The sequence below is a fragment of the Garra rufa genome, chromosome 16 (assembly GCF_049309525.1).
Source record: "Garra rufa chromosome 16, GarRuf1.0, whole genome shotgun sequence".
NCBI lineage: Eukaryota > Metazoa > Chordata > Actinopteri > Cypriniformes > Cyprinidae > Garra > Garra rufa.
Genome location: NC_133376.1, coordinates 10,189,362 through 10,216,984, shown reverse-complemented (window position 1 = coordinate 10,216,984; position 27,623 = coordinate 10,189,362). Strand labels below are relative to the sequence as shown.

Sequence of the window (27,623 nt, the reverse complement as noted above, 5' to 3'; positions counted from 1 at the left end):
CAATGAATTATTATAAAACTCTGCAGAACAGAAAAGTTTGTTTGTGTTGTCATGTTGTTGTGTAGTAGTGAAAAGGCCACTTGACTTGATTTAGAATCAGCTTCACTTTGTTTGTTTTCTTATATCAGTCAGATATTACATCAGAGGAGATTATAAATTAGCACGCACACTTTGACAAACATTATACATTGACCTTCAACAAGAAATACAATAATTAACAGGGCAAAGAAATGATTTTCTACACCCAGTTATCAGTAAGGTGACTGGGATACACATGCTTCAGCAGAAAGCAGGTTTACTGTATGTAGACGCCACTCTAAGAGACGCACATGCAGGGATCAAGATCACTAATGACCCACTGTATGCCACAAAACAAACAGTCCATTCACCACTGGGGATGTTCTCAATTCCTGTAATTTGGCTCCATTGTCTTGCATTACATAGAGCTCATCCGAGAGGCAAATAAAAGGATCATTAACTTAGTCCAGCTAATATAAAACTCACCCTGAAAGAGGCACTCCACCAGGGCCTCCATTTAGACTTGGCATTGCTTTAGATGGATGCTTTTGCAGTCCCAAATTACCCCACTGGTTAACATTATCATCCTTGAAGTTTAAGGTGACTACATGCAGAAGACAGAGGTGAACAGTGCTGGGCATTTAGAAGTTATGCCGGTGGTTTGCCGTTTTGTCGGTGTACTATCTCTGATGAATGTACGTGGAGCAGGGTTCGTGCCCTAAAAAAATTCGCAAGGGGTCTGGTGAGATCACAAGATTGGCCCAGAGCCCCTCCTCATGTAAGTGGATGGATCACTATGTGGAACGCAGCCAAATTAGGCCCTGATTAACTTGGCGAGGGGCCAGCGCGCTCATTCAGCCCTCTAAACTTTACACACAGTAGAACAAAGGCCCAACTACTGCACGACAGGTCTGAGAAAAGGCCATCGAAATCCCAAAATGATCAGAGAGCTGTGGATTAAGTATTTTACGGATCATTCTGTTCATTTTGATTTGGCCATTTCTGGTCGGCTCAAGTAAAGGAAATTGCTGTTCATGGCTACAGATGTCATATTTTATTCAAAAATGAGGCTGCGAGTGCGAGTGATAGAAGTATAGTCTATCTATGTAATATTTTTACAAAAATAACCCAATATTTTTTAAACCATTTCTGGTTGTTTGTAGTTTATGTGCACTGTCAATGCTTTGGTCAGGCACACAACAGAACAATATATTAAAAAGAGTAGCGATGCACCGAAATGAAAATTCTTGGCCGAAGCCGAACAAAATTACACACTGAGCCGAAGGCCGATTACCGAAAGCTGTTTTCCGATGTATTTTGCCATTTTTTTTTCACCATTGCATAAATGTACAATATTTTAATGTACAAATAAATGCAGCTTTGCTAAGCAAAGGAGCATGTTATAATAAATGTATTAATAGAGCTGCTGTAATGATTGTTATTATTATTTTTGTGTGACTTCTATTTTATTTTACAGAACAACAGTAAAATTACAATACTAACATTTATGAATGTTGACTTTATCTTGGCGGAAACCCACAAGAAGACCTCAGTACTACTTTTTACTGACAGAAGCAGATTTATGAATGATTCTCATCATGCAGATTTCTCTCGTGCTTTGGACTTTAAAGCCTGACTAACAAGCTTGTGCAGCGCTGTCAGAATACAAACAGTTTGTCTGTGTATTACAAAACATAACGTTCTGTAGTTTATTTACTAATGGTTTAAGGCCATTTCGCGATTTCAGTCATCATACAGTAACCAGCAACAACCACCCCTTTCTTTTCTCATCGAAGACATGCGATGCGATGAGATACTAAACAGTCTCGTGCTGTCGGTGCTTGTAATGAATTTTGTGTCTTTCTCGGAAAGTTTGAACTGCTTCCACACTGCTGACTCTCTATTTGATCGCGCTACGTCATTGTTCGGTATAATTTATTCTGCCTTTTCGCTTATTTGGGCGAACACCGAAATATTGCTATTTTTGGCTGAATAATTTTGGTTGCTGAAGATTCGGTGCATCCTTAAAAAAAGAGTTCAGATTAGGAGATTCAGAGTGTGCGTACAAAAAATTAAATGAAAGCATGAACCCTCAACAGTATACTGGTGAAATAGATTTGTAAAATGCTCCAGTGTGTATTTGTGTTTGTGCTCTGCTGAAACGTTTCTATTTACAATGTGTTTTTGCACTGTTAAGCAATGTAGCCATTCACAGACAGCATTGATTTTTGGTTTGAAAACCACTGGTCTAGGCTATATATATTCCATTCAGATATTGTATAAAACTTTTGGTTTCATGCTTAGAGGACCAACAGCCATGCACACAGAGGAAAGCTTCGACCCTCAGTGGTTTGATTCTGGAGCCAGGCCTGACGTATGTGTATTAACAGCTGGCTAGTGAAAGGTCTGTAATCTGAGTCTGTATAAATGGTGTTACATACTTTCATATAATACTGTCAATTCAGTAACATTAGAAAAAGGTTAGGAACTAGACAGAAGTTCTTCAAGCAATTATTAGGGTATGAGACCCACTGTAGTCAAGACAAACTATTATTTTGAGAGGTTTTGTAAAACTTACCTATGACGATGAGGGTGTAATTAATGTTGACGCTGCCAAAACCATTGGTGGCTTTACAAATGAATGTCCCAGCATCCTCTGCCTCCACCTCTTTGATGCGGAGGGCTTGCTGAAGTACCCTGAAGCGCATCCAACCGCTGTGGATGTTTCGTCCATCTTTGGTCCACATGATGAGGGGTGGTGGATCACCCTCCACAGGACACTGAAGTTTCATAGTGCGTCCAATTCTGACGGTCTGCCGGTGAGCTACCTTCTCTGCTACACGTGGAGGACCTACAGAGAACAAGATGATGATAATCATCATTATAGAGCGCTGTCTAATACATGAAAATGCTGTTTTTCTACACATGACCAATTCAATTGTCATTTGATTGTACTCCTGCATATGAAGGTACTACTGAAAATGTTAGCTGATGAAAGAAAATGAGGAGCTGAAAGAGTATTGGGCATTATTGGTGAAAAAGGATTGTGCAGCTAGAGTTGGACACTGGTAAACTGAAGAGTTTTGTTAGCAGGATAATCAAGCGCATTCCATATAGCTTTTCTATAAGATTAATCACCTATATTCACAACACAAACAATATTACGATTTACATTTACACAATGAAGATGTATTTTGTACATGGGAAATATTTTATATTTCAAAATGAATGCCTTTATAGAGTTTTCTAAAAGTTTGGTCTGACAAACGTTTTTGTAATTTTGTACTTTACTGTCAATTTCGTTTCAAGTAAAAAAAAAAAAAGTAAATGACAATTGACATGTCAAAATATTGAGTACAATGAAATGATGTTTTTTTAAAAGACAAAGTGTTTTAAAAAAGTGAAATGGCTGTAAAATCCTTTTGTCGTTAACATGAGTACCATCAAAGGCTTTTAATAAATAATAATAATAAAATATAATAAATAAATAAATACATACACACACACACACACACACACACACATATATATATATATATATATATATATATATATATATATACACACACACACACACACACACACACACACACACACTGCACAAAACTTTGGGATCAGTACGATTTTTAATGCTTTTTAAAAGAGAATTTTCTGCTCATAAAGGCTGCATTTATTTGATTAAAAATACAGAAAAAACTGTAATATTGTGAAATGCTAATGCAATTTAAAATAGTGGTTTTCTATTTTAATATACTATAAAATATAATTTATTCCTATGACGCAAAGCTGAATTTTCAGCATCATTACTTCAGTATTCAGTGTCATATGATCCTTCAGAAATCATTCTAATATGCTGATTTAATTTTTTTTTTTTGGAACCTGTGATTCTTTTTTCAGAATTCTTTGATAAATAAAACGTTGAAAAACATTGAACAGCATTTATTTAAAATAGAAAACTTTTGTAACAATACACACCTCGTATAAAGTTTAGGGTCAGTAATTTTTTTCTTTCTTTCTCTCTTTGAAAGAAATTAATACTTTTATTTAGCAAGGATGTGTTAAATTTATAAACAAGTGATAGTAAAGACTTATATTGTTAGAAAAGGTTTCTATTTTGAATAAATACTGTTCTTTTTAAACTTTTTATTCATCAAAGAATCCTGAAAAAAGTATTATAATAGGTTCCAAAAAAAAGCAGCACAACACAACAAAATCAGCATATTAAAATGATATCTGAAGGATCATGTGACACTGAAGACTGGAGTAATGGCTGATGAAAATTCAGCTTTGCATCACAGAAATAAATAATATTTTAAAGTATATATAAAAAAATTATTTTGAATTGCAATAATATTTAATAATATTACTTTTTTCTGTATTTTTGATCAAATAAATGGAACTTTGATAAGCATAAGTGACTTTTAAAAAAAAAAACATCCAAGTGCACACACACAGTAGTGAACACATACACCGTAAACACACACCCGGAGCACTGGACAGCTAATGCTGTGGTGCCCAGGGAGCAGTTGGGGGGTTCAGTGTCTTGCTCAAGGGTCTCATCTCAGTCGTGGTATTGAGGGTGGAGGTAGTACTGGTTATTCACTCCCACTATCTACAATCTCTGCTGGACCTGAGACTCGAACCCGCAATTTTCGGGTTACAAGTCCGACTCTCTAACTATTAGGCCATGGCTGCCCCCTAAATCAAGTGTTGCCTTACTTTTTTTTTCAAGAAGCCATTTCACTAAGATGTATACATCACAATAGAGAAAAAAGTCAGTTGCAATTTATGTTTTATGCTAGATTTAAGCTTTTCTGTTCTAAAAATCCTCAGTCGTTTTCAACAGTTCACTATGCAGTACTCTTGTATACTGGCTGTTGCACTGAAGTAAAACGAAAGCTTTAGTGCATTCAACTAAGACATTTGCTTTTCAAGAGACCAGACGAAGCTTTCAAGAGTCTTGGCCTGGCTGAGCAGAGCGAGGCTTCCCCCTGCCCACGCATAGCCCTGCTTACTCTCGTTAAAAGACCCAATGCAGGAAATTGATAGTGTCACTGTTTATGTCTGTGGGGAAATTGTAACCACAGTCCCCTGTCAGCCAGCCATGTCTTGCTGGCGTACTCTGCTACTGGACTGCATTGTTTGTGTGCTCCTCAGTTGGTGGCTCCTCCAAGGTTAGAAAGGTCAGAGTCTGCAAATACTGTCCGTGCTCGTTCCTCTCAAGGCTGTGTGAGTCACTCTAATAGCTGTTTACGTAAGGCTAATGCCAGATTGGATCCATTTAGCTGCCACAAAATGGGGCTTAAGAAGATCTTGTGGTGAAAATTTTGAGAAACAAATTTCCACATGCAGTCATATGCATGAAGAATATTACGTTTTAGATCTTTTCTCTAAAAAAAAAACTAAAAAAAAAACTAAAAAAAAAAAAAAAACACCATGCCCATAATTGCAGCCATGGAAAGAGTGTTTTATCTCATTGTCAGACGTCAGTCCAACAATTAATCCTTTTCAAATCCATCTCAACAAATTAGATCCTCACTCTGATGAAAGATATCTTCTGAATGACAGTGGACGAGTCTGAAAAAAACATAATGAAGCCGTCTGAAGCCATATGTCAGATTAAAGCTTCTGGCTTTTCAAAACCACACAAACCCTGTTTAAAAAAAAAACAAAACAAAAAAAAACATTTGAGGTGACTGATTAAAATGGCACATACACTCTTAAAAACAAAGATGCTTTAAAAGGTTCTTCAAACGATGCCACAGAATAATCATTTTTGGTTCCACAAAGAACCATTCAGTCAAAGGTTCTTTGAAGAACCATTTCTTTCTTACCTTTTTATAATCTGAAGAACCTTCATTCGCCACAAAGAACCTTTTGTGAAACAGAAAGGTTCTTAAGATGTTTAAGGTTCTTTATGGAACCATTTAGACAAAAAAGGTTCTTCTATGGCATCGTGAAGCACCTTAATTTTTAAGAGTTTAAGATATGCTTTTTATTTTTTCTTTCGGTCACACTTTATATTAGGTGGCCTTAACTATTAACAAATAAGTACAATGTAATTAATGTGGTCATATTGCATTGCAAAACACTTTTGTTTCTATTAAGGTGGGATATGGGTAAGGTTAGGGACAGGTTTGGTGGTGTAGGTAGGTTTAAGGGTGGTTTAGGGTGTAAGGGTTAGTTCAACAGTGATAATTACAGAAATTAATTACAAATGTAATTACGTAGGTTTTTAAAAGTATTTAAATACAATGTAAAAACAGGTATGTACACAATAAGTACATTGTACCAAATGATTAATTTAAATAAGTACATAGTAGTTAAGGCCACCTAATGTAACATGGGACCGGTTGGTTAGTTGAGAACTATTAAAGATGCTTCCAAGACTATTTAACCTCATCTGTGTTAGTGAGCTAGATAGGATTGTCTTTGTGACAAATCATCAGAATTTGTAACATGATGTAGAATACATCACAGAAAACTTAACGTTTAAGGTTCCAAGGAATAACAATGTTCTTTTAGATTTTAGATCTTTGGCATTAGGAAGATTATCAGTATTACTTGCAATACAGTGCACAAGTACACTATTTTATGCCCGTATTTGAAGTGCCGCACCATTGGCCATCCCACTCTACACCGCGTTCCAAATTATTATGCAAATGATATCTTTCTCTGGTTTTCATAATTAGTCAATGCAAATGACAGTCAGTATAATTTTTAAGTCATCAACCATTAGGGTATAATTCGAATTTTATTGAACAAACCTCCTAATGATAACAGTATTTATTTCAAAAATAATAAACTGAAAATGCACTGTTCCACATTATTATGCACAACAGAGTTAAAACATTGTATAGGTTGTAAAGAACTGAAAATGGGCATTTGCTGAATTTGCAGCATTAGGTGGTCATATTTACTGAAATCTAAATCTATTTCAATCAAAAACATCCTAACTGGGCAAGTTACATCTTACCATAGGACCCCTTCTTTGATATCGCTATCACAATTCTTGCATCCATTGAATTTGTGAGTTTTTGGAGAGTTTCTGATTGAATTTGTTTGCAGGATGCCAGAATAGCCTCCCAGAGCTGCTGTTTTGATGTGAACTGCCTCCCACCCTCATAGATCTTTTGCTTGAGGATGCTCCAAAGGTTCTCAATCTGGTTGAGGTCGGGGGAGGATGGTGGCCACACCATGAGTTTCTCATCTTTTATGCAGATAGCAGCCAATGACACAGAGGTATTATTTGCAGCATGAGATGGTGCATTGTCATGCATGAAGATGATTTTGCTACGGAAGGCACAGTTCTTCTTTTTGTACCATGAAAGAAAGTGGTAAGTCAAAAACTCGACATACTTTGCCGAGGTCATTTTAATACCTTTAGGGATCCTAAAGGGGCCAACCAGCTCTCTCCCTATGATTCCGGCCAAAAACGCCACCTCCTTGTTGTGGTCGCAGCCTTGTTGGGACATGTTCCATCCACTACTCCATCTATCTGGACCATCCAAAGATGCACAACACTCATCAGTAAATAAGACTGTTTGAAAATGAGTCTTCATGTATATCTGGGCCCACTGCATCCGTTTCTGCTTGTGAGCATTAGTTAGGAGTGGCCGAATAGTAGGTTTATGCACAACTGCAAGCCTCTGGAGGATCCTACACCTTGATGTTCACGGGACTCAAGAGGCACCAGCAGCTTCAAAAACCTGTTTGCTACTTTGTAATGGCATTTTAGTAGCTGCTCTCTTAATCTGATGAATTTGTCTGGCAGAAACCTTCCTCATTCTGCCTTTACCTGCACGAACCTGTCTGTGCTCTGAATCAGCCTCAAATCTCTTCACAGTACAATGATCACGCTTACGTTTTCGAGAAATATCTAATGTTTTCTTACCTTGTCCAAAGCATTGCACTATTTGACGCTTTTCGGCAGCAGAGAGACCTTTTTCTTTCCCATAATTGCTTGAAACCTGTGGCCTGCTTAATAATGTGGAACATCCTTCTTAAGTTCCTTTAATTGGGCTCATTTGGCAAACTATTTATCACAGGTGTCTGAGATTCATTTCAGTGATCCAAAGAGCCATGAGACACAATACCATCCATGAGTCTAATTGAAAAACAAAAAACTGTGTGTTTATGACACTTACATACAATTTGCATAATAATTTGGAACGCGGTGTACTTTTGTTGTATGGAAGAGAGCAGTGCAAAAATTCTTTAAAATTTTTGATATGCTGATAGATATCACTTGTCCATGAACTTTAACAGCAAAACTGTTTGATGTTGAATCAAAGGGGCCTTTTCTCGTGAAAAACGTATCTCATGCCTGGTTTCACACTGCTCTGATATGACGTGGTGCCCAGTGGGAGTGTGAAGGAGTCCCTGGCACAGGTATCAAGTCTGCCTGACTACAGCACACTACTGTGTCTCACAGACAGCAGTGGGTAGCTGACATGTTGATGGATGATGTTTGAAAGTGTGAAAAAGAAATTAGTCACAGGCAGGAACTCGCCGGAGTCCTGTTCTCCCGCTCTGTTTCGGATGGCTTTCTCATCAGAGTAAAACCTTCCTGGTGAGCCGTTTCACAGATTGAAATCTCATTCTCCTTTTGGAGAACCATACACACACACTTTGAGCAGATTTATGGCCCTCCCGCTCCGGGCCTTCTGTTTGCGGTTCAGTCCCGAGGCCTGTCCTCCTCGCCGGTCGAAGGCACTGCGCGTTTCACAGATCAGAGGTGCGTGAAAGAAAACAAAAGCCCTGAACTTTCACAAGCAGTGCTTGGTTTGCCTTCCAATTCTTCTCCCTTTGGCTCAAAGACGGCTGTGATTAATGCAACGGCTCCTACACAAGTCACAAAAGTCGGAGTCAGGGTGAGTAAAGCGTTTTTTTTTTGCCCTCTGAAAAGAGAAACGGCAACATGGAGTAACAGTATTTACACTGTATGAATAAATAAATGCATTCCACAGACCAACAATACACACTCAAACAACAGTGACTTTAAAAAGCCTGTGCGTCTGTGTAAATATTGGGTGTGTGAGTGAATTTGTGGGCTGAATGAGGGGAACGGCAGGTCAAACTCTTTAAAAGACAATCTGTTTTCTCCATTCAACATAAACGCATTCCCTTCTGTTGCAGTCGAGCACAGCACTATACAATACGGACGCCAGCCTGTGCACTGGAGAACTCTCAGTGAGTTGCAGTCTTCCATATCCCTCCTTCCCTTTTACGGCTAGCTGGCTTAAGGTATCCCAACATGCACGTCTGGAATGTCGACTAATGACAGGAAAAAAAAAATGATTCCGTAAGAGGCCAGCGCAAGTAGCATTCCATCATATACTCTCTTTTAACTCCAGCCCTCTGCCAGAACGTCTCTCCACAGCGATTTGCATAGAGAAAGCTTTCCCTTAAGAATCGATATCTCTCCTTGAGCCAGCCAGATAGGGCCCTTTGGTGCGAAAGACACTGAGGCATAATATTTTGGTTGGCCTCGTGTAGGGAGCACAGGACGTGATTTGGAGCACAAGAATGTGTTTGATTATAATTTCTTGAGCAGGTCTAAGCTTATGAGTGCCAATGTATTCACCTTCAGGAAGCGAGTTATGATAGAGTAAGATAACCCTCACCCTGCCTTCACTTCCTCTTACAGGGGGCTGCTTTATTGCTAACAATATTCTTTTCCACCACTAATTCCAGGAAATGGACTGTGAATATGCCCAAAACGAACAGTTCTGGAGTCGTGAAAAAGAACAGAAGTGATGTAACCACGCATAAGATACTTTTAAACAAAGCAAAACAAACAGGAACCCAAAACCATATCCACCAAGAAAATTAGACCCACCTCAAAAGGTCAAATAACAATAATATTTACATATATTTTAATGCTTTAAAATACAGTCATGCTTCACATTTCTACTTTTAAACCCTCCAATAAATTTAAGTACATTTTAAGCCAATTAAAGTGTTAGTTTACATGTCAGACTTAATCTTTAGAACACAAATCAAGATATTTTTTATAATGTGATCTCAAATTTCTGTCCATCCATTGAAAGTCTATGCAATAAAGATGTTCAAGCTTCAAAAAGTTCATAAAGACACTGTAAACGTATAAATATGAACTGATCAATTTAATCAGACTCTTCTATAGAGACACAATCAATTTATATGTAATAACATTTAGGCTTTCATTCACATATGTGACCCTGGACCACAAAACCAGTCTTAAGTCGCTGGGGTATATTTGTAGCAATAGCCAAAAATACATAGTATGGGTCAAAATTATTGATTTTTCTTTTATGCCAAAAATCATTAGGAAATTAAGTAAAGATCATGTTCCATGAAGATTTTTTGTAAAATTCCTACTATAAATATATCAAAATGTAATTTTTGATTAGTAATATGCATTGTTAAGAACTTAATTTGGATAACTTTAAAGGTGATTTTCTCAGTATTTTGATTTTTTTGCACCCTCAGATTCCAGATTTTCAAATAGATGTATCTCGGCCAAATATTGTCCTATCCTAACAAACCATATATCAATAGAAAGCTTATTTATTGAACGTTCATATGATGTATACATCTCAGTTTTGTAAAATTTAACCTTATGACTGGTTTTGTGGTCCAGGGTCACATATAAATATTGATCAACACATACATAGATCACATCAAATAGGATTAAAATAGTGAATATAAAAATATCTTTATTTGCATTCTAAACAAAGTTTTGTGGATTTGAGACTAGGATGACAGAAGTCAGTTTTTTGGGTGAACCTGATTGAGAGGAAAGCTGCAATTTGACAGTTCTTAGTCTTTTATATTTCTTAAGCAGGAATATTTTACTTGAAATCAAACATGCCAAATGCAAAGTTCTTTGTGTAAAAATTAGTCAAAGAACCTTTCTAAATATTTAATGAACATAATATACTCTGTGACTGCCAATCTCTACACACCTGTCATGTATGAACAACACTTTATATATAAAAGGATGTTATGAGTTTGATTGCGTTAAAATAGGAGTAATTGTAGTGGATTTACACCATCTTGAAGGATGGTTCATGGCTGGCTGAAATGTAGAACAAGGAATGTAAACATACTCCAGTTATGATGTATGGTATGGTCTCTAACAGCTGCTGCTGGCCTTCTACGCATACTAAGATTTTTCCCAAGGTGACACAATCGAGATGGAATTGGAAGTGACTTCACTTTCATTTACAGACCCTTAACAACTAGAACAGGCATGAACACAACCTCACCATTTCTCATAGCAATTGTTTTCTCAATGCTAATAAAGGATTTGAACATTTTTGGGTCCAGGAAGTTTGACCGGCAAGTAACATCTGAACGCTCCGCTTAGTGAGCTCCAGATTCTGTTTACTAAAGCAGGCCAACGACGGAAAAAAAGCCAATGAGAGTCGGATGAAATGAAAAACCTCCTAAAACATTTGCCGGATTGAGTGCGGATCTCCCTTGGGGAAAGCTGCAATGAGAGGGATTGTGGGATATCACATGTTGCCACCATTAGGTTTTCAGAGCCAACAGCTACACAAGCAAAAAGACCACCATTATGACGTTAAACTGATCAGGCTGAAAACGCTCAAAACTTTAGTAGTTACAAAAAAAATGTTAATATAACCACACAAACACTAATTTAAACAGCATATATTGCTTTTACTTTCATTTGTGAGACTAACCATTGTTTGTTGTGAAGGTTTACGACCCATATGAGTATAAAAACATAGAACGCAAACTATACTATAATCTAACCAGTGTTTGGAAACTTACAACAAAAACTGTAATTGCAACATTTTTTTGGAATTATTTCATCTTTTCTATTTCTTTTGGAAAACAAACCTACATTCAAGGTCTTTTTGCCATCAGTGTCTTATTATGAGGTTCAGTTTTAGAATGAAAACAGAATTCAGCAACTCAATGACTATAATCAATCAATGGTAATCGCTAAGTACAGTTACACACAAACACCAAAGAAAGAAAGGCATCAGTATTCTTCTAAGACCACATTTATGCAATACTAAATCCGCAACAAATCAGGAACTTTAAGGCTTTTTTTGATTTTCTTGCATAACTATAATCCTTCATTTGAGGTTGACAGGAATACTAGGAATACAGCGTGCAAAAGATTATGGATGACTTCATTTGCATTTCCAGAAGGAAACACCAGTAATTAAAGTGTAAATACAAACACATTATAAATACATTCAAGGAAGAACAGACTAATCATAATTCACAACACTAACACTCCACAGTAGTCATCCGGGTGCTTTTTGAAAATTATATTAAATGATAAAATCACCCTCCTACACTGTAAAATCCAATAGTTTACCTAACTTAGATATAGTCTTTCCTTAGTTGCTATACTTACTAGGTTTTATTAAATTGCAGCTACTTTCAAGGCAAGTAAAACAATCTACTTACTGCTTTGAGTAACACTTACTTAAAATATTCAAGCAGCCACAAATGAACCAACAACATTAATAAACCAGTGAGAGGCAGCAGTGCATTTATATTTTGGTAATGTGCAAATAACAGAAGAAGAAGAAAATAAACATTTTTGAGGTGGGGCAATTCTTAATAGACTTTTCACACATTTCCTCAATGTCTGCAGTTATCTTTCTTTCACTAGTTTCTCCAAAGTCATCTTGAATGTTGAACTGTCAACACAACTGAAATATTTGAGAGAACATCACATAAGCTGACTTCATAAATTGATGTTGATAAAAAAAAATTACCATTATAGTGATTAGTGTTCCCTTTGGTTGGGCACTTGAAACTTAGTTTATTTTATTATAACAGTTATTTGATATATATACACATCATTAGCTGTATTTTACATGTATACTAATGAAATTTTGTTAATTTTTATTAATTGTAACAATAACCATTTTATTTGCTCTTTTTTGTGCTACTACTGACACAAGACAGCAAATAAAATTGGCAAATAAAAACAACAGTAAAACAAAGCAATTGCATAATTTATTCATGCCTCAATGCACTCTAGAAGTCAGTGAGTAGCAATACTAAGTCAAGAGTAAACCTAAAGTAAAGAGACAAGTACCCCCTACAGTTCTTTTTTGTTACTAGAACTCTTGTGTAAGTAAACTATACTTACTAAACATTTGTCATTACAACATACTATTCCTATTTCACTTTACTTAGTTTTTTTTTTAGTGCAATCGGTTTCCTCACTTTTTCTAAGTAAAGTCAACTTATTACATTTTACAGTGTATAAAAAAAGAGCTCTGATCTACAAAACTCAGCCTGAAGGAAGTTAACACGCTAAGTGGTTTAGGCCGAATTAATCGCAGAAGTTAAAAAAAAGTAGAGGTTTAGATCAAACTCAAACCACAACGTCTGACAAATAACAAAGGAATGCAAGCACTGTAAAAATGTAGTGTAAGAAAGACTGTATATCTCAGATATAACAGTAATATCTCTATGCTGCTGTCTCACTTAAGATTCTCTCTTTGTGCTTCTGTCATTGCCTGAGGAGACAAGTGAAAGTGATGGGAATATTCCACTTACACAGACCGTACTCTATTCAGACAGGTAAAGAGCAGCCATTTCCCCTGCTGTCAATAGGTCAATTGCTACCAATTGCAAAAGCATGACAGTTAACGCTGCCCTAAGGCGGTGGGCTGCACGCATTTACATCAGACACGCACAAGATCTTCAAGAACTCAACAATGTATTCTGTTAATCAAATCATGAATATATATAAACTAGACTATCATAACAAGTTGCCAATCACCCACCTTTACAAAGAGTTTTGCAAAAAAGAAAAAAGAAAAAAAAAAGGTAAAAAAAAAAAACAAGCAGTAAAACATGCCACTACTAACGTCAAGAACGCTCATATTTTCAGTTACACATTGCACTGTGTTGTGTTTCAGGGCTGATGAAAAAGTCAGTAAAAAATAAATTACATTAAGATCATGCATTTTCCACAGATTTTTGTTAATACAGTTCAAGTTTAAATTGGTTTAAAGTTTAAAATGGAGAAGTCTCTAGTGGAAGTTTCAAATAAATAGTAATGTAATGCATGGTTACACAGGCCTTTTGTCAATATAATTACAAGCAATCAATAGAAAAACAGACACAGTACAAAAACAGCTTCATCATGTATTCACCTTCCAGATGAGGGGAAAAACATGTTGTGAATGGCACAGGATCCCACAAACTGGAGCAGTGATTGAGTGAGTGGTTTATCTAATGAAGGGCTGGAGCGGTGGGAAAAGAGAGGTTTGGCTGGCTCTCCCGTTCTGCCACTGCTCTTGCCACGGCCCCAACGGAGACACACTTTTCTGGGAATCTCAGGACCAGAAGCCAGTAGGGTGTTGGGTGCTGAGCGGATAATGTTGCCATGTCAACCAGTCAGCAGATTCTTTAAAGTCTTAAAGTTCCCTTCGCTGTTCTGGCATTAAACAACTAGGAACATGACATGAGCTCCTTATTCCTTCTATATTTATGTTACAGTGTGCAACAGCAGATTTTTACAAATCAGATGCAATAAACAAACAAACAAATAAAATAAATAAATAAATAAATACATATAATTGCTTACGATTTTCTTAGAAACTATTATTTTAAATCAGTTTTTGTCTGAGAACATTCCTGAGAACATAAACATTCTTTAAACAATATACTTCAGGGAAATAATTGTGTAGGATTTTAAGATATATGAAGTTTGTTTTTCATACCAAATTACCAAATATATTTGGTAATACTTTATTTTAAGCCTAATCCATAAAGATACATTCAAGCGAGTCCAGTGTGCAGATGCCGAGTCACAATCGTCAACTTCATCTTTGCGACACTGACTCAAAAAATACTAGTTTATTAATAAATAATTCGAAGAGGAAGAGCTGCCAGGTCTCTAGCAGCAAGGAGTAGGCAAGAGAAGCCATGTTCAGAACAACAGTCTTCTTCTGAACAGTTCTTCAATGTTTCATTCGTGTTCAGGACAATTCATGTTCAGAAGAAGGTTAAAAGTTAAAGAATTGTTAATACAGACTTTTGAATCTGAATACAGCAGATCTAGAAGACTGAAGAAACCACATATAGTCGCTGACTAGCGCAATCTAATTATTGTTATTATTAATTTCATTATTATTATTATTATTATTATTATTATTAAGTACTGATTGATTGATTTATTTTCTTACTAATTCTTAATTTATTTATTTTTTCCATCTTATTTTGTGTTAAAAAATAAAGATAAAGAGATTTGAGAAGATTGGATTTTTTTTGACAAAGCTTTTCTTGTGGAAAACCTGATGCGGCCCAGCCTCACCCAGACTCTGCCTCCAGCGGCCCCTAGGTAAATTGAGTTTGAGACCCCTGTTTTAAGGTGTCCATAATACAGATTAAATACCTAGTTGAATACTTAGTATGAAGTTATGGAACAGCCTGTACTGCACTACAGTTTGTAATTATGTAGATGTAATAGGCAGCTACTGTCACAAATATGTAACAGATTAGTCTGTTACACAGCTACTTATGTAACCAAAAAATTGTTACATATGTGTTGCAGACTTTATACAACATAATTATAAATGCAAGTCACAGACATAAGCTACTTAAAATAAAGTGCATCAAGATTATACTTAAGTATAATTCATGTGTATCTATACTGTACACCTTATCCAGCTGCACATTAGATTGATTTAATCCACCAGTACGCAGTTTAAATACATGTAATACTTTTCTAATTACATTAAAATTACAGAATAATAGCAAACTTGTCTGTTACATATGTGTAACAGTAGCTGCCTATTACATCTACATAAGTACAAACTGTAAGTACAGGCTGTAACTTAGTTACATGGTAAGTACATTTTGTTTTATGTACAATGGCTAGTACTAAGTACTTAACTAGGTAATTACTCTGTATTATGGACATCTTAAAATAAAGTGTTACCATATAAAACAAAATTGCTTAAAAAACAACTGTCAATGAGGCAAGATCAATAAAAGTAATTTAAAATATACTTTCCCAACACAAGATTTTAAAGTAATGAGAGCAAATAGATATTGTTTTCAAAATGTTTACATATTTTTTTACTGAAAAACATCAGTTTTTTTTGTATGTAAAGACTGAGCCGATATATAATTGTCAAAGCAGAAAGACTCTTTGAAGGGAAATAAATAATGCTGGTCAAAGAACCAGACCTCAATGGGATTTATTCCAGAAACGTTTAAAGCTGTCAGTTCTGAGGAGCGTAAACCTCTATCTCACCTTATATAACGGCTACAGGTTCACTGGAAACAAAGCATGGTCTGTCCCTCCAAATTAACCCAGATCATGTTCGTTTTAAACAGCACCTGTCTTCTCGGTGTAAACGAATTGAGGAACGAAATGTTGCAGTCAAGTCTGGAAATCAGAGTGCTGAAAAGCTATGAAAAGGACATGTTCAGAAGGCGTTGTTTTCGCAAGCTAACGAGCCAAGAACCTCAAGGAGTTTTTAAAGGACGACATACTTCCACTGGTTATAAAGACTTTTATGAGAGCTCAATAGAAGAAACTTGGGCCTGGATGACAATTATCCAGATGTATTGGACGTGAAAGGGGAGCCTGAAAAAATACAGAGGGAGCAGAGAACTCCCCAGGCTGCGACCTCGGCCGGGAAGCCGGAGGAAAAGCAAGCTTCTTATTGCATGCCGGCGAAAAACTGTGTTAAAGGCCACCACTTCAATTACACGTGGCTGCTGTGGGGGCTTTATGTTTCACAGGGGGGAGATAAAAATGACCTCTACAGGATGCCACGTTAGCTGTGTGGACTCAACGATGGGGACACAGAGGGGGACCAATGTCTGAGCAGGGAACAGACATATGGATGAGGACGAAATGTTCGGGCAGCATGCGGCAAAAGAAACGCAACCATATGCTATGTCCCAAAATGAACATTTCAATGATTTAATGACACATTAACATGTTTACAATTGATGCGCAAGTAAACCAAAAAAATATCTAATATTTTTAATCAGTGTTTTGTTTTATTTTGAAATTATTATTATTGTTTAAATTGTTTTATATCACCTATATTTATTATTTATAAATAATCTATTTAGCCATACACTTCAGAACTTGGCCAAAAAAGTATTTGTTATATTGATGAAATGCTATAAACTTCTGTCCACAAAAATGTTGCTAAATATGATGCAAATTCACAAATGCACGTTAAATTTACAGCGTTTGCGGAGATGGAGTTCGTAAGAACCAAAATTTACGCTAACTGAAATGAAAAAAAGTTGGCAAGGCAACATTTAGTTTATGTACTAAAATAACTAAAACTAATAAATAAAAATAAATAAATACTAAAAAACAAAAATGAATAATAAACATAATTACTTAAAACTTTACTTAATTCTAAAATATACTTCACCTTTACCAGATACTAAAATAACACTGTGAACCGAGTCACTCTGAAAACACATGTGTAAATGAACACAGTGCCGCCCTTCACTGTGAAACAGACTAGACTTCCTTAATGAAATCACGGGCTTTGATTTGATAATTGCGATTTGATCTGATGTTTTGCCATTTCAGTTTTATTTTGATTAACTCTTCAGCCACTTTCTTTATTTTAATGTTACATCTGATTAAATTAATTATTAGCTTTTCATCAGCTCATGAACCCACTGAAGTTTCCTTATGAACCCTTGTTTGGGAAACTCTGCACAAGGCAAACACGCCAAGTCACTCACACATCCTAGTGTGTGCTCTTTGGCAGGGCAGAGCGGGCTAATTCCATTTTACCGCTCAGACAAACAGCTCACTGAGGCCCGGAATGCAGGGCATGAGTATATAAGATATCCGCCCCTTCCCCTCCCCTCAGATGACAAAGAATAAAAACAAAGCTATAAATGGTCGCTCATCACACACCAGACTACACGCCGGTCAGATTGTGTCTTTCCACAAGACAACCGGTTGCTTTCACAAATGTTTGGAGATGTTCAAATCTTAATGATGTCAAACTGACAAACCACTGGGAACAAATCTGATTTTGAAGCACCAGATGATGAATTAGTCACGCAAGTCGCTGATATAAAAATTGCTTTGTAGCAGGTCAAGCAGTGAAAAAACTAGACTGCTGAAAAGACGAGGAAAAAAAATGTTGTGCCACAGCACAAGGACAGCTTGATGATAAAACTGTATTGCAAGGGAAAACTATTAACAGTTTGTGCTGCAGGGACGGGTGGCTGGTAATCTCTATGGCTAATATTTAACATTGGCGGCCTCCAGCTGCCTGATAAAGACTGAGACGAGCCTGTCCGATCACACTTCTGTGTCTTATCTGTACTCAGGGCACTAACCCCACTTCAGATAGGTGGTCAGCACCTGCAATAGCTCACTTTTGTGATTAAGTTTATATTATTTGTTAACTAGGAGCTCTATGTTTGCACTTCAACATCAGATGCAGGTCAAGGGTGATTTATAAATAGAGGCCTAATCCATATTTTGGTAATATGGAGACAGACTTGTTGCACTATTCCAGTAAATAAATTATGATCCACAAATAAATGTAGAGAGATTAACAAAAATTAAACATATTGACAAATAAATAGAATGAGAACCACAAATTAACAATAAACAAATTCACAAATAAATAAAATGAAATTTTTAAATAAAAAAAACATATTCACAACACTTTTTATATTACAAACACAACTTTGCTTAGCATTCATTTGTGAATCGTGTCCTGTGCATCTATAGATCACTGCATGCATTTGTGGATCACTCGCCATCAGAGATGTTCACAAGTCTTTAACCTGGAGTACGAGTCAAGTCTGAGGACTTTAACCTGGAGTCCGAGTCAAGTCTGAAGTCTTTGGTCATGAGTCCGAGTTGAGTCTCAAGTCATTTAATGGCTCGCTAAAAAATCCCATTCAGAATCCTGATGTATTGAAATCTTCCTATTTACCAAGCTGTTTTATATGCTATGTATGATCTATGATCTGCTTTTTATTTATTTATTTTTTAAGAGGTGTTAAGATGTATGGTTAATGTACATCCAGCCTCCATTACCATGTTCAAAACAGTTTTTCTGTAATCATATTCTATAATAAGAGTCCTTTCTACCATGACACATAAGAAAATATGTGACACAGATATTACAAAACCATACAAATAAATTATTTCTTTATGAAATAAGTCAGGGCTATTCAATTAAAGATCCAAGAGGTACGGCCTCTAGATTTTCTTCTAAGCAGAAGTCCGGAAAAACAAAAACATTGTTACATGCATTGTATTTACATTTAGATACATGCGAGAGAGAGAAATAACTTCATACATCTGCATTAGCTCGAACAGAAAACTGGTACAGTTAAAAATTAAATGTGTTTAAAATTGGATTTCGTTAGACCATTAGACTGTGTATTAAACCAAGCCACATTATATTGTATGTGCCTTTGAAAATGTGAGAGAAACAAGGCTTTAAATCACGGCTACGGGAACAACGCTACACCGTAAAAAAAAAAAAAAAAAAAAAACGTGTTATGGAACCGGCATGTTATTCAAGATGGAACGAAAAGCATCAACAAGTAACTGACTAATAAATAACTGGATTCAACCTAATGATAAATGTGAATTTTTTAAAAAGATGAAATCGTCACACAACAACCAACAGCTTTTAACAGTTTTTCAGACAAGCAGTTTAAATGATAAATATGAGCAGCTACACTAGGGTATAACAGGTCATGCTTGGGATCTGTGAATGATCATAAGTTGTGAATAATCAAAGAACGAGTTTATTCTTATTCACTTATCCTGATGGAAATAATTAACATACAAGCAGCACTTCAGCTCAATTTGAACAAAGTGTCCATAGAATGCAGTTCCTTACAGGAGTGTGAATAAACTAATCTGCTTCCGCCCACAATGTAAAGCAAACCATGAGTGGTTGGAGCAAGAATGTGCTACGATTGGTCAGCACTAGGGATGTAACGGTATTGTAAATACCGTCGTACCGCAATAGCAAATTTTTTCGATACTACCGTGGTCGCATGACTCGATAAAACGATAGGTCTTCTGAGAAAAGTTTGCTCAGGCGAATGGAGTGAACGGGAGATAGCGGGAACTACAATTCCCATCAGCCCAGGCGTGGCCATCATCCTTTGCGGTCTGTTGTCGCTACAGATCCAGTAAGATGCCGTTCACATGTCACGTCTTTTGCGCGCTCAAGTCCGTTATTTCAAATGTAGATGCGCGGTATGCGAGCGCATAATGGAAGCGACGCTTTCTTTCTATCCAAACCGCTCTGTAGCTTGCGCTCCCATGGCATCTGCCGTTGCTAAGCAACCATGACCTGCGCTCTCCACAGGCGCGACATGTGAACGGCCCCTAATGCGGAAATGGCGGGTGCTGCTAGTAGCGGCGAAGGAAAAGAGATGGAAATGGTCGAACCTAAAGATGCCCAGAGATCCCAGCTTTTACCAGATAATACATGGTTTAATAATTTTTTGTTATTAAAATTTAAAAATTGAAGTTCCTGTTTCAAAGTTTACAGATATATGGCTAATTTGTATGCCATTGATATGTTCAGTGTTCATGTAAACTGTTTAATAAACACTTCTTGCACTTTTTTCGAGTCTCTTCACTAGTTTTGTTTTTCCTGTAAATGATTCAATAAATACCGTACCGTGTCATTCATACCGAGGTATTACCGTACCGTGAAGTTTTGATACCGTTACATCCCTAGTCAGCACAGCATGACTCTTATTGGCTTAAACAGAAGGTGGGTGGCATCCACCAATTTGTGGATTGGTGTGCATCTTGACTTTATTATTATCATTAGCGGTGCATCATTATTATTATTGCTCACACTTTCAGGGTAATATAAATAAACAAAGAAACAAATAAATCCCATAGCCTTATATTAAAGAATGCAAGTACATTGATCATTTGTATTTACATTAGTGCTCAAAAGTCTGAGGTAGTAATATTTTTTTTTATGTTTGATAATAATACTTTTTTTTGTAGATGAATACTTTTATTTAGCAAGGATGCATTACATTTATCAAAAGGACAAAAATATAATGTTATAAAGAATTATATTTATGTTTATTACTCAAAGAATCCTGAAAAAGGCATCATGCTTTCTGCAAAAATATAACACAGCACAACTGTTTTCAACATTATTAACAAGAAATGTTTCTTAAGCACCAAATTAGCATATTAGAATGATTTCCAAAGGATCATGTGACACTGAAGACTGACGTAATGGCTGCTGAAATTTCAGGTTTGTCAAAGGAATTAATTGCATTTAAAATATGTTTACATAGAAAACAGCATATTGGCAATATTTCACAATATTACTGTTTTTCCTGTATTTTGCAGCTGTCTTCTATTGTATCTATTGTTGAGCTTAAGAAACATATTTTACAGCACATTTGAAGTTCAAACTTTTGTTCAAACGTTAGTGTGAATAGGTCTACCATTAATTTGAATGACCACTGCTTTACTTTATAATCATATTTCCATTAAAAGTGTATATTATGATATATATACGGCAAAATGTTATGAAAATTGTAATATACACTGCTGCTGATCAAAAGTTTGGGATCAGTAAGGTTTTTAATATTTTTTAAAGAAGATTCTAATGCTGATCAAGGCTGCATTTATTTTATCAAAAATACAAAAATAAACAGTAATATTGTCATTACAATTTAATAATGGTTTTCAATTTTAACATACTTTAAAATGTAATTTATTTCTGTGATGCAAAGCTGAATTTTCATCAGCCAACATTTCAGTCCCCGGTGTCACATGAGCTTTCAGAAATCATTCTATCATGTCTATAAATGTTGGAAACAGCTGCTGCTTTATATTTTTTGGGACATTTTTTGAAGATTCTCTGAAGAATAAAACGATTAAAAAGAACAGCTCTTATTTAAAGTAGAAATCTTTTATAACAGTACACTACCATTTAAAAGTTTGGGGTCAGTATTTTTTTCTTTCTTTTTTTTTTGAATGAAATGAATACTTGTATTCAGCAACAATATGCTAAAATGATAAAAAAAAGTGATAGTAAAGACCTGTATTGTCAGAAAACATTTATGTTTTGATTAAATGCTGATCTTTTAAATGCTTTATTCATCAAAGAATCCTGGGATAAAGGTATTACAGGTTTCAAAAATATTAAGCAGCACAACTGTTTCAAACACTGATAATAAATCAGCATAATAGAATGATTTCTAAAAGATCATGTGACACTAAAGATTGAATGAAGAATGGAATAATGGCTGATACAATTCAGCTTTACATCACAGAAAGAAATTATATTTTAAAGTATATAAAATAGAAAAACATTTTTTTTAATGTAATAAAATTTAAAAATATTAACATTTTTCTGTATTTTTGGTCAAATAAATGTAGCATAAGAGACTTCTTTAAATAACATTAAAAATCTTACTGATCCCAAACTTTTGAACAGCCTGAACAACTTATGTCACCCTGGACCACAAAACCAGTCATAAGGGTAATATTTTAGGACAATATTTGGCCGAGATACAACTATTTGAAAATCTAAAGTTCTTAGCAATGCAAATTACTAATCAAAAAGTAGGTTGAGACATATTTACGGTAGGAAATATACAAAATATCTTCATGGAATATGATCTTTACTTAATATCCTAATGATTTACCTCTAAAATAAAATCTCAACTTCCGCTATCAGTATCTTCCCTTTCCTATGAATGACCAGTATTCCTGCCCTCTGCCAGATTCTGTCTATGCCCCACTCCTCCTGCCTCGCACATTCCACACCGTGTTTCAGCCATGACTAACTTAATTTGTTCTGTGCAGGTCTCCATCAGAAAGCGTTTTATCTACACGCTCTGTGGGCACCTGACCAGGGCAAGAAGGCACATAAGACACCTCGTGTAAAGTTGACCCGTGAAAAAAAAAAAAAAATGGCATCCAGCACAGAGACCTAATGTAGACCGAGTGTTTCATGAGTACAGCCCTCCATTTGTTTGGAGAGGTAGTGAGATGCACAAGAGGAAGGGGGTGCAGGACATTCCTCTCAAAGTTCTTACACTCAAACAACGGCAGCTGGGAGTGAAGCAGTGCTGGGTCGACGCTCAGGCCATGTGCTACATATGTTCTTAATGTGCACTATAAAATCTGTTCATAGAAGGTCTTTGTATCATTTTCAGATTTAACCAAAAAAAAGAAAAGCAATTCAAGTGTTGTTTTTGGTCCAAGGCTTATGGCGTGCTATTTGCATAATGGGGTCCACATGAAGTACCTGTATAAAATTACAAACGTAGCACTTCTGTAGTTTCCCGTTCCAATCTCCCCCATCCCCCGTCAGCCTGTCCTTGTAAAGCACTTTAGCCCTGTATTCATTGTGGCGCCACAGGAGAAGAATACCCTGACCCGAAAAGCAAGGCCAGATCCGACAAAGTGTCCATTGACTGAAGGGGAACCTCACGTGGCCGGCAATCCAGCAATATTGTCTCAAATGAATCCGTCGTCATGCCACTTGTACCTGTCAGTGTACATCGAATTTTGCCCTCGCGGGCCGCTGATCTGTCATCTACCTCACGGTTATTTTCTTTTCCACCACCGTCACGTGAGGGTCTTTCACTGGCAGTTCCGTCCCATGAACAACCTTAGTCTCCATTTCCGCTCCAGCTCAAAATAAAATGATCAGGCCCATGGGAGCCGGCCGTGAATCAGCTATCCTGCCAAATATTTTTAGAAACAGGGCCTCTATATGGAACACAGCTCTAGTGTCTGAAACACATACTATGTCTGTTTTAAAAGCATTAAAAGTGTATTAAAGAGATAGTTCATGCAAAATGAAAATGGTGTAATCATTTACTTCTTTACCTCATGCTCATTTCTTCTGTAAAACACAAAAGGAGAATTTTTGAATAATATGCAGGTTGCTCTTTTTCCACCAATTACAATAAAGACTAGGGATGAGACGTTACACCTAACTCCCAATTCAATACTATCACGATACTTGGGTGCCGATACGATATGTATTGCAATTTTTTTAAACGAATTTTGATTCTACAAGTACTGCGTTTCGATATTGCTATTAGGGCTGGGACGATACGCTAGTCTACCGATTCAAATGTTCAACAAAATCAGTAGAAAAAAATACTTTATGAAATAAAATAAAGAACTATTTTACTTTGCAAACCATTTTAGTCATGTTTTCCCGGAAAACAAATTTTACTTTGTTCATTGCAAAGGATATTTTGGTCATCACATTAAAAATAACATCAAATTGGATCATTTTAGAGCTTTAAAGTGCTGGAAATAGTTATGTTAAATGCTGGAAATTCAATAAAAATGTGCTTGAATTTCTCTCTCAAAGGTTGTACAAACCCTGAAATGAATAATGTATTATTATTTCTACCACAACACCATGGTTATAGTTAGCATTAATACTTCTGGGTTTTCTGACGGCGTGTGCGGCGAATTCAAACACTTCTTACTGGATCCCGCAAGAGGTCCTCGCTGCAGGCTGCAGCGCGATGACGTAGCTGGATCAGGTCCAATACGTACTGGACGTTTTTTTTTTTTTTTTTTTTTGCCAAGGTACAAAGCACAAAAGTACAAAAATGTCAGCATTATACATGCATATAATACAATTAAAAAATAATAAAATAAATACAAAATAAAACAAAACCTTTAACAATATAAATTAAAAAGATTAAACAAATTGACAGTTTAATATTTTTGGATAATGAAATAGTTTGGATATACTGTTTTAAAAATAATAAATAAAGGATTTTGTTGAGTGAATTTGCAGCAGTGAATATGAAATTTTGCAAGTAGTAATAGTAGGATAATGATAAAATATTCGTTAATTGTATCTTTTTTGATACTGGACGTTGTTAGGCGTGTGCGCGGTGGTTTGTTTTGCCGTTGTCATAGACACATGGGCAGTAGCGATCTCTGAATATAATACGCATGCACTGGTTTAAAGGGACAATATTGTATTGTGATGATATTCTAACCTGTGTATTAGTAGAGATGAATATTAATAAGTAATAATTGATAAATAATAATTTAAACAAATGTGATGCTTAAGTTGTGATGTGATGCTCTCTACACACATGCAAAATGTTAAAATTTTAAAGTTTTAAATTGCATAACTTTAGAGCGTTTTAACAAATTTAATGGATTAAAAGCATAATATCTTTGTCAAGTATTATTTTCAGTGAGTGTATATACAACATATTAAAATGAAACCATTTTATTCAGGTCATATTTATTGTTGAGTGGAAGCAAAAATATATCATTTTATGTTTCATTTTAAAAATATGGCTCTATGTCATTTTAATCCTAAAGTTACAATACAATAAGGTATGTAAAATACTTGAAATACCAGTACACATTCAAGGTAAAATGGAAAAATAATAACAGCACCAATGAAAAATAAATAAAATTAAAGCTGCAAGCAGCGATGGGAGGGCCCTCGCACCGGGCTCACCGCCGACCTGTGGCAAATGGTGGGCACTATGCTTTTAACATAGTATATTTAGGAGGAATATGTGGAAGTCATTTAGATGTGCCAGATTTCTTGCTGCCACCTGGTGGCGCTATGTGTATAACTGAATATTGGCATGCAGATGTGTTCAGGCCAGCGATTTTATCAAACATATGAAGTTTGGTGCAGATTGAACATGGCATGCTTGAGTGTAATACTTGACATATCCTGCTGCCAACAGGTGGCACTATTACGAAATATTGGCTTTAAGACGTCTTCAGGCCAGGACTATTGCCAAACATGTCAAGTTTGGTGCAAATTGTACATTGCATGTTTAAGCTAGTGTAAAACAAGTAATTTGCTGTTGCCAGCTGGTGGCGCTATGACTATAACTGAATATTGGCATGTAAATGTATTCAGGCCAGGATTCTTATCAAACATATTAAGTTTGGGGCTGATTGGACATTGCATGCCTGAGTTACAGTAACTTCCTGTTTCATTGCATTAAGAGTATGCTTTAGCACTTAGCTAAATGTTGCTAACATGTTTCTAGCATGTTGCTACCCTATTTAACACTTGTTGATATTTTTAAAATGTTGCTGGGTATCCACAACAGTATTAAACATGTGACTTCCTGTTGCCAGCAGGTGGCACTATGACTGTAATTGAAAACGGGCATGGGCTTGTGTTCAGGCCAGGACTCATCAAACATGTGAAGTTTGGGGCTGATTGGACATTGCATGCCTGAGTTACAGTAACTTCCTGTTTCATTGCATTAAGAGCATGCTTTAGCACTTAGCTAAATGTTGCTAACATTTTATAGCATGTTTCTAGCATGTTGCTACCCTTTCTAACAGTTTTTGATATTTTTAAAATGTTGCTAGGCATCCACAACAGTATTAAACATGTGGCTTCCTGTTACCAGCTGGTGGCACTATGACTATAACTGAATATTGGCATGTAAATGTATTCAGGCCAGGACTCTTATCAAACATATTAAGTTTGGGGCTGATTGGAAATTGCATGCCTGAGTTTCAGTAACTTCCTGTTTCATTGCATTAAGAGTATGCTTTAGCACTTAGCTAAATGTTGCTAACATGTTTCTAGCTTGTTGCTACCCTATTTAACACTTGTTGATATTTTTTAAATGTTGCTGGGCTTCCACAACAGTATTACACATGTGACTTCCTGTTGCCAGCAGGTGGCACTATGACTATAACTGAATATGGGCATGGGCTTGTGTTCAGACCAGGACTCTTATCAAACATATTAAGCTTGGGTCAGATTGGACATTGTATGCATGAGTCACACTTATTTTTCTTTGTATTAAGATCATGCTTTAGCTCTTAGCTAAGTGATGCTAGCATGTTTTAACATGATTCTAGCATGATGCTAGCCTATTTAAAACTTGCTAACGCTTTTTAATATGTTGCTAGGAGTCCGTAACACCATTAAACATCACTTCCTGTTGTCAGCAGGTGGCGCTGTGACTATAACTGAATATGGGCATGTATATATCTTCAGGTCAGGACTGTTATCAAACATGTGAAGTTTGGGGCTGATTGGACATTGCATGCCTGAGTTACAGTAACTTCCTGTTTCATTGCATTAAGAGTATGCTTTAGCACTTAGCTAAATGTTGCTAACATTTTATAGCATGTTTCTAGCATGTTGCTACCCTTTTTAACAGTTTTTGATATTTTTAAAAGGTTGCTAGGCATCCACAACAGTATTAAACATGTGGCTTCCTGTTACCAGCTGGTGGCACTATGACTATAACTGAATACGGGCATGGGCATGTATTCAGACCAGGACTCTTATCAAACATGTTAAGTTTGGGGCTGATTGGACATTGTATGCCTGAGTTAGAGTAACTTCCTGTTGCATTGTTTTATTAGCATGATTTAGCATATTAGTTAAGTGTTGCTAGCATGCTTTACTATGTTTGTAGCATGTTGAATATTAAGTTTGGGTCAGATTCAACATTATATACATGAGTTACAGCAATTTCCTTTTGTATTTGTATTAATAGCATGCTTTAGCTCTTAGCTAAGTGTTGCTAGCATGTTTTAGCATGTTTCTAGCATGTTGCTAGCCTATTTAAGACTTGTTAACGCTTTTCAATATGTTGCTAGGAGTCCG

The 27,623-nt window shown here is 36.1% G+C and overlaps 1 protein-coding gene across 1 annotated transcript in view; it reads right to left on the bottom strand.

Moving 5' to 3' along the window:
• The window catches only part of fgfrl1a (fibroblast growth factor receptor like 1a), an 81,164-nt gene that overhangs the window by 38,832 nt on the left and 14,709 nt on the right, over positions 1-27,623 (bottom strand). Inside the window, exon 3 of the mRNA XM_073819970.1 lies at positions 2,597-2,869. Coding sequence (XP_073676071.1) covers positions 2,597-2,869 — 273 coding nt within the window. The remainder of the gene's footprint in view (positions 1-2,596; positions 2,870-27,623) is intronic.